General features: G+C 36.9%; 1 protein-coding gene across 1 annotated transcript in view; it reads left to right on the forward strand.

Moving 5' to 3' along the window:
• Positions 1 to 12775, forward strand: part of LOC121427336 (solute carrier family 2, facilitated glucose transporter member 5-like) — a 55524-nt gene that overhangs the window by 25032 nt on the left and 17717 nt on the right. Inside the window, exons 4-5 of the mRNA XM_041623680.1 lie at positions 8461 to 8621; positions 11745 to 11869. Of these exons, the coding sequence (XP_041479614.1) occupies positions 8461 to 8621; positions 11745 to 11869 (286 nt within the window). The remainder of the gene's footprint in view (positions 1 to 8460; positions 8622 to 11744; positions 11870 to 12775) is intronic.

Genomic DNA, 12775 nt, shown 5'->3' on the forward strand with positions numbered 1-12775 from the left:
AGGGGGCGACTGCTCCCGATAGGATTTTTCAAGATGTAAAAAGGGGGTAAAAAGTGTTGGGAGAAAAGAAAGGAAGGAGAAAGAATATAGGAAGGAAACATCAGGAACCTCATAACTCTGAAATACCCATATTTCAAGAAGAACACGGTCATCTTTAGGTGGCCCCCCACCCCCGCCTCGATCAAAAATTATCCTGGCGTCGCCCCTTGATATTGTTTATGCTGTTCATATTCTCGTCCCCACATTTATTATACAGAAATACAGCCAACATCGATTACTATGGAAATATATATGTTCATTCATATTTTATGGAAAATAAGCTCAAGCATTTTAAAATTAAATTGCGACTGGCGTCAAAGGATTCCGATTGACAGACTCGAAATGCTTATAAGTTTGCAGTAATTGGTTTTGATTTTACGAACTTATTTTTAAAACATTGTATCACCAAGATCTTCGGAACCACAGTCGGCTTTCCAAAAAATATTGACAAGTGTACATACGGTAGTTAGGCTGTTAGGTGAAAATTCTCGATTTCTTGAGCTCTCGTGCTGATCGACGTTTTTCTTTGTACCAGACTTAAATGTAAGATAAATCGACTATTTGGTTCTTTTCACAATGTTTGCTACAGTATTTCAGCCAGAAATACTATAGTACATGTAGACCTCCCCTATTTCCCCATGAGTAAATAGGGGTTCGTGGAAAATAGGGTCATACTTTCCAACAAAACATTTAAAACCTTACAAAAAAGCTTTTGATTTTAAAATCACATGGCACTTCTATAGTTCCTCTTTACCATGTTTACGAAAGCGACTCCGGTTGGGGATGGTCGGTCAGTTGAACTTTCACATTTTGGTATCCATTCACTCGCTTGGACGTGGTATATTATGAATGGTTGTTAGATCATCAGCATGCTTAGCATACCTATTAATTTATTTTGAACTCTTTGCTATCAGTATCATCACGAACATGCTTGCTGTCAACGCAAATGAAATCGCGATTATATTATATTGTAATCGGGGTCTTTTTTTTCTACTGCATGTGATAACAGCACAGTTCTCATTCCTCAGTATTTACACGAAGATCCATATGCTTTTGTTGGCTTATTTATGTTGATTGTTCGAGCGTACGTTTGCAGCTTTCACCGTGACCAATTGACAAACTCCATGAGTTATATGTATTATATGAGTTATATGTATTTATCGTTAATTCGTGCACATTAACACACACACACACACACCCACACACCTCATAAAACAGTCTGATATGGTTAACATAAACGCCATTCACATGATTATAGATCTTCGTGAAAACCGTTTTGGCAATATCAAGCTTGATTTAAAAACTTGAATTTCAAGAAGTGACAAATCTTTACCTGTAACCGCGTATCACAATTGTATACAGGCGGCAACGGCGGCCGCGTTGTCAAACATTTGAATCTTTAACAAGGTTAAGTTTTTGAAATGTCATGTTAACATAAATGGACCTGGTGAATCTTGGACATAAGGGCAGCCAATATTACTGAACAACCTGCTTAACTTTCAGGTCACATGACCAAGGTCAAAGGAAATTTAGGGTCAATGAAGCTAGACCATGTTGGGGGAATCAGTATCAAAATCTTAACCAAGATTATTTGTTAAAAAGTAAAAAGTGTATGATATTTAGACTTTAGGGTAATGATGTATCCCTGAACATCGTGTGCGAGAGTCAGGTCACATGACCAAGGTCAAAGGTCATTTAGGGTCAACAAACTTTGGTAATGTTGGGGATATTTGTGGAATTGTCAAAAGTTTTTAAGTTTATAGAAATAGAGTATACCGAAGTGTGACGTCACGATGTCACGACAGGCCCGGTTCTAAACGGTGTCGCAGAAGCACGATTAGGGTCTGTAAACAGTTGCAAAAATGGTGATGTGTTTTAAAGTGTAAAGGCCAGATTGCCTTGGTTCAGTTAAAAAACCATTATCATATATTTTAAAATTGAAAATTACAAAATAATGATACCCGATATGGCATAGATGTATGGATGGATGAATATGTTTTCGTCGGTTGATGAAGTTGATCTATGATTTTATGTTCATCATGTCCTGCCTGTTGTTTTGGAAAATTTTCATTGTTGATTTAGGCTTCGGGAACTTTTATATCTTCTAGTGTGCACATATTCAATTCATTGGTGTTTGAAATACACCGCCCATTTTGCTCCACCGTTCTACATTACAGTATTTGCAAGCAACTTTGAAATTAAAGCTTAATCACTGTCTTAATCTAACAATAATTTGATGGCTTCTTTTCTCATCATTCAAAAAGTATTACACGGTATTCATGGTATTCCATGACTCGTCGATTTTTATCACTGAAAACAAAATGTTTTGTAAATATTTGCATTATTGCAATATTTGAGCAATACGATTAACTTCCTTTCTTCGCAATCATGTGGAGATAAACTTTCGCATTTTTAGGCCAGACATTGCCCTATTGTTAACATTCCACTGATCAGCGATTCTAAAGCGATTATTTGGGAATACAAATAATACTGCGAACTTAAGCGAAAATTTTATGTAAAAAAAAGAACGCTCCAGATTTTTTTTTTAATTTTAACCATCGGCTTTTATTGTTATTCTGAAACGTCAAAAAAAAAAAATAGCTGAATAAATTTAATAATTTTCTCCAAAGCTGATATACGTATTTTTTTTTTGGGGGGGGTATACAATGCACATACAGTCGTGTCTACATATCTATGGGTAAAAAAGATTATTTTTTGCAATTTTTGTGGATGATTTACCGTGAATGAAGAGTCTGCCTCAGATTTGCTAAAACCTCTTAAATTTGAACCATATTTTCTTATAATTGATTAATAGCAGATTATTTGTTTTTTGGCTTCTTCCGCAGAATGTCTTAATGTAATAACTCAATACGAACAAAGCTAAAATATAGAAGTCAGCATAAATGGGGTCCGCTGTTGGAATTTCGGCATGTTTGGGAGAGAGATAAGGGTCTCGAGCAATCAGCTGATATCAGCAAGAATCCACTTCACTATTGATAGTAAACCCTGCATAATGCACGGATTGTTAGTATTGTCATGCATAATAAATAATCACAATGGATTCTAAATACGAACACGACCTATTTACAAACGATTATGATAGATGAATATGTCGTCTGGCGACCTTCTTTTCACCTATCCCTCACATCTGCCTATGATAGTATTTCCCAATGTTTTGAGGAAACTTTCTGTATCATGAATTGATAGTCATTGACGGAATAATTTGGAGGCTCTTGAGGAATATTTATATAAGCATGTTTGAAAATTATTTTAGATATTTTCAAACGAAAAATATCCCATTTTCATTATCAGTTTCTACATTTTCACTTCTTATTGGAACCAGTTGCATTTACTATTCTAGTCATCGTTCAAATTCGGATAGATCTTAGATTTGGAAGAAAATAAATGCGAGTATATAAGTAAGACATGTGTCCGTCTGTACTATATAGTTGCATCAATGAATTGTACAATCCGCGATTTGAAGGTTCGAATCAATCCCCATTGATCTGCCGTACCCACGAACGATTTATCAAAATCATTTAATCTGCATTTTTGAATATGGATCAGACCGTCTCTTGATTTCAATAAGCACAATTTCGTCAACATGGTCAATGTGACGAGGATTTTCAAGAGGCCTCTTATGTGGCTGCAATCCTGAATATAAGAACTTGTGCAGTCTTTTCGAATCCTTGCCATACATCCTTCATCTGGACGCGTGGTTTGATATTGATATGAAGACGAGGATAATGACAACAATGTTCCAATATGATTAAGATCATCTCCGCATTTTTGGAAGGTGGTTGATACTCTTTTGATCAGTGATGGGTTAACTAAAAACTACAAATTGGAGCTTAGACTATGTTTCTGAAAACTTATTAAAAAATATTTTGTTTTAATTATACAATAAAGGATTGGCCGTATAAAATAGATGAGATTATTTTAATTCCCTTTCGGAGTGCCTTCCAGGATGTGTGTGGAGTTTTTGACCTCATAGACTGCACACATCAACACCATACAAGAGGTGTTACAGATATGAGAAGGGAAGCTGGTTAAGGTTTATGAAACCCAAGATGTAGGTGCCGATGCATGATTGGCATTCTCCTGGTGGATTACCTGGCAATGTGAAAGATCACAAGGAAGCAAGCAAGAAATATCAAGAGAACGTGTCTTGGCTTTCCGCTTAGACACCAAGTAATATTCTGAAGTGACAATGATCGATGAAGAAGAAGCTGCCATGATACTGAAGACTGCACAGGGTTAGAGGTTTGAATGAGCAGAATAGTGGCTCAATACAGCCCCAGTCTATACGAGTATATTCATGCAGACCCAACATCCCCACCCACAGTGTAATCTTGCCCAGTTGAACAACGATTCCTTTTCTTATTGTACAACATTCGTACCACAGGAGGTTTGCCCAATACAATAAACTCGACTTCCAAATATTCATTTTGTCCCAAGATACCAAGAAGTATTTATTATTCAGAAATTAACACTTTATTTTCAAAAGATAAATAATCACGACGTATGCTCCAGGACTGGGTCCCATGCATGGAAGGACAGTTTTTCTTTTCCACTTCAAAAGGTACACGTCGAATGTGCTCAGGCGTCGGTGTAAGATCTATTATTCCTTGAGGAGCAACATGACGCCATACACCATGGACTTTACTGACTCGTCTTGTCAGAAGGAAATCTGAATTCTTGGCAAGACCAGGGATTTTTGTTTTTGTACATTCATGTTAAGACTCGATGTCTGCATCATCATCATCATGTTGTTCATGTCCCTCATGTCCATGCCTGGACGTACAAGTGTGATCGGAGACTCCGAACGTCGTCTGCTACACGTAAAGCCAGGGTGATGTAGCCTGATACGGAATGGTAGTGTAAAAGTTCATTTTGATATACCATCCGGATGATTGACTATAGTGCATGTAGGTCGAGTTATAAAAACTTACAGATATAGAACAGATAGTGTCTTTGGTAATGTCATACAATCCTCTAGGTAGTGGCGGGGACCGATCATCATGTCGGGTATCCCTATTGCATCTCTTACGGATGGATATCTTGATCTGTATTAATGATATCATCGGTAGTTCTCCTCTGTCGGGAGCGCTACACCAAGACCAATGTAGAGATATAGGCCTAGGGCAATGCTTGTATGCCATGTTTTCATAACCTTAATGTTATCCACCGAGTTCAGTTATGACAAGGGCGTGAAGAAGGTCAAGTACAGGCTTTTCGAAGGTATCACCTAAGCAGAAACATCCGACTCTGATTACGTTTATCTGTAACATGCACTATGTTGTGACATTCATGATGTGATCATGATGATAGTTGTTTCTTATTTAAACGGCATGCTTGGGAGGTATGGGTGCTTCTGTGTGTAAGATGAAATGCCATGCTGATATCTCCCCCTCTGCCCTCTTGGAAACATCACCAATTGCTAAAAGGCTAGTAGGGACCTACATGTATCAACGACGCCAAAGGCTTTCACCTTTACAGATATGGGGTTTAAGATTGTTTTGATTGATGCCGTAAAAGTCGAATGTCGACCTGGCGTTGGTCTGTGGTTACGACCCCCCCCCTCCCGAAAAAAAGGAGAAACGAAAATGGCCCAAACGCTCTTGATATTTGGGTGCCGCATAATCTTGTGCCTGCGCGAGAAACCTGTGAAATAAAATTGAGACTGTATACAGTGTTACTGTTGACTGATTTACTCAGTCGAACGATAGAAAAAAGATAGATAAATTCATCAAAATTAATACAAACGTCCAATAGTACCGATTAAACTATTGTTTTACGCGACGTTATCAGTCTTCATTGGATCATTACATGCATTTCGCTAAAATTCTGCCAAGCACTTTCTATTCGAGTAAAAAGCACCATCATTCAAATCTCGGGGGATTGTCCTGAGGGATTTGTCTTCCACCAAAGTAGACCCCGCCAGAAAAAAAGGGAATGGTAAAAGCAGTTTTGCCCTACGGATATCATTTCTATGAACCCTTGAAAGCTAGGTGAGACTGTTTGGCCACCATGTTTTAAATGGGGTATCATGTTTATAATCTGACGTGCAGACAATTAAGCAATGAGTCACATGCCCCCGAAATTCACTTTACGTGCATGTTTACCTGTCCACGTTTGATTGTCGATGGGTGCTCCTTTTTAAAGTTTGTAAAGTTTAAGCACCTCGGCAAATTACATTTTATTATGGTATTTTATGAATCGATAATTCACATTTTGTCGTTTCATAAAATGATAGAATGCGATCAATGACATTGCGTTTAGAGTTCACCATCTCGGCGTGCCGGAAGTCGGATACATAATTTTTCACAAGTTTTACAAAGTAAATTGGTTTTTATTAAATATAAGCGAACGATGGAATCATTTTAAGTTGCTCGAGACTCGAGTGTCAGGGTTGTAGATGAAAATTCTACAAGACTTCATAATGAAAGTAAAAATTTGTATGGAGAATTTGAACTTGTTTGATAAAATTTGGCAATTAGCGTTGATCGTGCCTGTTCAAAATAAGTCACGTTAGCCTAGGCGTCATTTTGTACTTTGACGAATGAAAAAAATCGACATATTTAAAAGTTCTTCAAAGTTTTGAGATATTGAAATGACTTAATTTCGAAATTCCATTTTATTTCTCGAATAAGAATGACTTACACATCATTTTCAGATCGCTTTGAAGCGGGGAAAGGACTCGTAACAATGTCTTGAAAGTTGTCTCAATGACATGCATGCTAGTGATGCATTCCGAATCCCATGTCGAAGGAAATTCTTTTGGCGCCTCTTGCGAGGTGTTAGCTTTCATTCTGGCACTGTTTACCTCGCGTATTTATAGCATCTCCTTGGCAAAGACAAGTGTCTCACCGAGAAACGCGTTTACGTGGGTAGCTCGCCGGGTGAGAGTTCCACAGACAAGCTGTCCCATTTAAAGACACGGCGAAAATTTGACGTCTTGTCTTCCGTAGACGTAACAGTCGTGACGTCACAGAATATGTAGAGTATGCGTTATAGATATTTGCTGACCCGACCAGAGGCCTTTTTTTGCTGTGAGGCAGACGATGTATGAAAACAAGGCTGGTCCGAGCGTGATCAAATTGGAACTCTTGTCGAACTATATTGTACATGTGCATTACTTTGACTGTAGGTTGTTTGTTTTTGTTCACTAATATTAAGTGACATATTAAAGAATAATTCATAACGAAGTTTATCATTGGCTTATTTTGTTAACAATATATCCCCCAGATTCTATTTAGTAAGAGGCATTGTAGTATATTATCAAACTTTCCGAGATAAAATGGTTCTCACTTTGGAAAGATATTACAGGTATCTTTTGTCTTCAATCTAGGCACTGTAGCTGAGATAAAACAGTTTATTTTGTCTGATATAAAATGGATCTCAAAATATTTCCTCTTTATCCTTGCCCTCAACAAATTGGTATCACTGCAACTATGTGAACTTTAATAAGTGTAATTCAATAAAACAGCTTAAAGAGATATCAGTCTTATAACATTTGATTTAAGCGTGTGTGTTTGAGTTTTGTCAGACGTGTATCAATCAGATATGATTATTTACGTCTGGGACCGACCTTTAACGTCACCATCCGAAAGACGTGACCAGGGCTCGAACCTCGACCCTCTGCATCAATTTGTAACTTCCCCACAGCTTGGATTACAGGCGCACGCCACAACGCCCAGTTATCAAGTGTGATCAAGTGTGATTTGTATGTTTAATATAAAATAGTTAATACTATTCTAAGCATTTTTTTTTGGGGGGGGGGAGGGGGGAGAGGGGAGGGTGGTGAGATTAAAGGCAGCATCCAGTCATGGTGCCATCTCGTAGATCTTAAGGATACATAGTTGAAAGGATATTTATGACAGTGGTTTGTAAGTTGATATTAAACTAGACCTTTAGTTTGGGTAAACAGCTGAAAAAATTGCAAATTTGAAGTCCAATGGTTAAAAAACATCCCATGACCTCTTCTCTATTGTAATATTGAAATCTAAGATGATAGTCAAGTATGCTAAATTTCACATTCCTGACCCTTTTCCCAAGCTTTTAGATGGGCTTTAACATTTTACTCTAAATAGATGGCATTTGAATTTGACAATCGAGATGCATGTTCAGTCGTCATTGTGGAATAGAACAAAGAGACCCTGAATAGTGCTGAGGCATCATGAGAAAAAGATTCTGAGGGAAGAAGTATTCTGGGTAAATGTATCAAGAGAAGTGAACGAATGGAAAGTAATACATTTTAAGTAGAAAATATGATTATTCAGATAAGAATATCATTTGCCATTTTTTCCCTTAAATCCCTTTTTTTCCTTCTTTATTGATGATTTACTGTATGTCGATGAATGCTGGTTTTGAAGCACTCAAAATTGCAACAGATTATCTTTACATTCATTTCATGTCCAGATGATGCAAGATTTCTACAACCAGTCTAACTATGACAGGAATGGTGTACCATTGAGTGATACCGGTGTCCTTTGGCTTTGGTCTACAACGGTGTCAGTATGGTGTATCGGCGGTGCTCTCGGTGCCATGGTTGGTGGCTACCTTAGTGATGGACTTGGAAGGTACAATTTGAATGTAGAATTTGATTTTATTTAATTTAATCTCATTTGCTTTAAGGTAATTATTCAATTTAATTCAATTTATTTATTCAACCATCATCAGATACAAACAATTTAAATACATACCAATATAGATAATTATGCAAATACTTAATATGACAATAGAATGATGATTTGGTGACCTCGGAGAAAGCAGAGCTTATAAAAAGGGGCCACTGAGTTAAAATGTGCACTATTGTGCACTGTGTGGAGCGTTGTGGCCCAGTGGATTAATCTTCGGACTTGGTTGTGGGTTCAAATCCCAGCCATGGCGTAATTTCCTTCGGCAAGAAATTTGTCCATATTGTGCTGCACTCGACCCAGGTGAGGTAAATGGGTACCTGGCAGGAATTTATTCCCTGAAATGCCACCACGCTGTAAAAGGCTGCCAGGCTAAAGCCAGGGTAATAATATCCAATGAAGCGCATAGGGACGCATTTGGCAGTGATATGCGCTATATAAAGCGTGTTGGTATTATTATGGAATAGTTCATAAAAGGTGAATTGGCTATAAAGCAAACTATGATTAGACAATATGGCATCATGGTCTCGTGGATATGACTCTCGTCTTTCAATCTGAGGGACGCGGGTTCAAATTCCAGCCATGGCGTGTTTTCCTTCAGCAAGAAATTAACCCACATTGTGCTGCACTCATTATCACTTGACTCGACCCACGTGAGGTGAATGGGTACAGTTACTTTTTAAAGGGGAATGAAACTTTTGGAACAAATAGGCTTGTGTAGAAACAGAAAAATCAAAGAATAAGAATAAAGAAAGTTTGAGAAAAATCGGACAAATAATGAGAAAGTTATGAGCATTTGAATATTGCAATCACTAATGCTATGGAGATCATCCCGTTGGCAATGCGACAAGGATGTGTGATGTCACTGATGAACAACTTTCCCTTTGGTGGACTATAAAATACCCTCAAATTGTCTCTTTTTTGCTTTTTCTTACGATGATACAAACTCTTTATCCATTATATATTCTTAAAAAATATTTATTACATGCCCTCATGTAGTTAGAACACATGATCTATGGATAGATGTGATAAAAGAGACAATTCAAGTGAAATATATACTAAAGTAATGGGGAGAGTTGTTCATCAGTGACATCACACATCTTTGTCGCATTGCCAATTTGCTATCTCAATAGCAATAGTGATCTCAATATTCAAATGCTCATAACTTTCTCATTATTTGTCCGATTTTTCTCAATCTTTTGTTGATCTGTTTCTTTGATTTTTCTGTTTTCACAAAAGCTATCTTATTCCAATGGTTTCATTCTCCTTTAAGGAATATTTAATGTTGTTGTTACAATTGAAAAAAAACATGTGTTTAAACTATATGAAAACATGAAAAGTACACCCTAATTTCATAAAGAAAACCAACTTGTATAAAAAAATCCACATCGTTTCATTTTCTTGTTACCGTACACCTGTGGAGGCCATTCGATGATTTATTTAGCTCGTATCACACGATGTGTTGTCCTTTACATTGAAATAAAAGAACCAGAAAATATAACGATAATTAGTCCAATGATTGATGACACTGGGAGATAAACCTATCTAAATGCAAATCCCTGTGACTTATCTGGTTTGTTTAAAAGCTTATGAGGTGGATGCCCACTTAATCCCATCAGAAATAAACAAGGGGGTGTTTCACAAAGATAAATGTCTTTGTTTGAAATGAATTCGAATGGAGGTTACTGTCTCAAAATTGAATGTTAGTGCTGTTACAATAACATTGCTGCTGAAAAGCTGGTGTTTGCTGTACAGCACTGAAATTGAGATTCATAAAACAAGTGTCCAACGTTTTGCTTAATGGATACTCCATCTATTTTTATTCAATTATTTTTCAGCCAGTGTACCATTTAAGAATTATTTTAAAGTCTTTGTAAAGCAGCCTGAGTAAACATTTTTATCCCTTTATCGATATCTCTCAATCATGATTGAATAATATGTCCCAGTTCTCACAAGTAAGAACTTAAGTAACCAGTGATCCTTGTGCAAACTATCTTCTGGTTCATGGACATTCAGAACAGATGATTATATGTTACGTCATTAAGGAAGTTAATAATAATAATAATAATAATGGACAGTTCTTGTATAGCGCATAACACATTATAAATAACGTCTCTATGCGCTTCCAAAGGACTTGGATATTATTACCCTAGCTTTAGCCTCGCAGCCTTTTACAGCGCGGTGGCATTTCAAGGAATAAATTCCTGCCAGGTACCCACTTACCTCACCTGGGTTGAGTGCAGCACAATGTGGATAAATTTCTTGCTGAAGGAAACTACGCCATGGCTGGGATTTGAACCCACGACCCTCTGTTTCAAAGTCCGGAGACTAATCCACTGGGCCTCCAACGCTTCAACGTTAAGGTCAATTACCCCTTGGACGACACATTTTGTCTACTTTCATAACAATAATGATAATGATGATAATAATAATAATGATTATAATAATGACAATGATAATAATAATAGCTGGATGTTTAAAGCGCTTTTTCCTGAGGATACAAAGCACTGCTATCATTACCCTGGCAGTAGCCATGCTACCTACAGGCGCTCTTGCATTCAAATTAATGGATGTTTTATCCTGCTAGTTCTGTTTTATCCAACAGTTTTTATAGGCAGAGATAATCGGCCAATCAAAATCAATGGAAGTTGTGAAGATCTGACAAATTATCACATAGAAAATGATGATGAAATGCTCCCCAGAACATGAACTTTGCTTTAACTAGGCCAGTAATACCCCAAGTAATACACTGACTTCAATGGACATAATTATGTATTCATAAGGTCATATCACAGGCCCCCATGGACCGATTCTCACCAAAGTTTGGAAGTGGGGGTTTTTCATCATGCTCTACCAGAATATGGTATCAAAAATGCTGAAATGCCCCAAAAAGTTATTTCTGTGACGTCATCACTTCTGTACTCTTTAGGTTTGGTCTGTCTGGAGTAGGATTTCTGCAGTATGTCTGTAGCAGAACATTGCCCTTATCATTTTCAGTGCCCTCCAAATGATGATATTAATGTTTTTTCTTGTCTTCATTTTATTAATTCTTTTTTTGTATTCCAGGAAAGGTGCATTGCTGATGATCAATATCTTCTCCCTTGTAGCTGCGGTTCTATTTGGCTTCGCTGAGATGGCTAACTCTTATGAAATGGTCATTATTGGCAGGCTTATTCATGGCTTTTATGTTGGTAAGGAATGGTGTATAATAAATATAATAAAATAGTGATTTGAATCCTAATCACATGATTGGCTGAAATTCTGTCATGTGATCTGACCAAGGTCCCGTCTTGCAAAGACGATCGATCCAATTAATTGTAACTCTATGGAAATCCATCAGTGTCATAATTTTTTCTACAGGAAATTTGCACAATGTCCTTTGTAAACAAAAAGAAGAACTGTGAATTTTCAAGAAAATAATTAATGCATGAATATACATCATAGTTAGAAAATATTTTGAACATACATGAATAACACATGTTGACGTTGCTGGCCGTCCATAGTTGCGATTGATCTGATCAATTGTAACACTTGGTAAGACGGGGCCCCTATATAGGTCCCTCATTGCAGCAGTTCTCTTTTCTGATCCTCATTCAGAGGAGTAAAATTGCCCTTGAGATTGAAGTTCAAGTACACATGCCTAGTCGTTGAACTCTTATTCTGAATGAAAAGATACATATGTATGCTAATTGTCTCAAGACAATGGACAATGTTTACCAAATCAGAACCACTATATTTCACCCATAGAGATAAGCATGTTCCATTCCAGAGATTAGATCCGCAAACAATTAAAGGAATATGACACCTTTGGACTCAGGGAAAATGAAATATTCTTCTTCTAATTTGAGTTTCACTAGTAGGCCTATGATATTCAATCGAGATTTGGAGTTGTAATTGTCTTTATCATCTTCATTGTTCATGTTGGTGTACGATGAACAGAATTTAGTTTCAGAAGACTTTTTTCATTTTTAGTCTTTTTTGCCTGTCACATTAAATTTTTTGTATTTATTTATTTGTTTATTTATTCATTCATTCATTCATTCATTCATTCATTCATTCATTCATTTATTTAGTTAGCTAGTTAGTTGTTAGTATTT

This window comes from Lytechinus variegatus, chromosome 14 (assembly GCF_018143015.1).
Source record: "Lytechinus variegatus isolate NC3 chromosome 14, Lvar_3.0, whole genome shotgun sequence".
NCBI lineage: Eukaryota > Metazoa > Echinodermata > Echinoidea > Temnopleuroida > Toxopneustidae > Lytechinus > Lytechinus variegatus.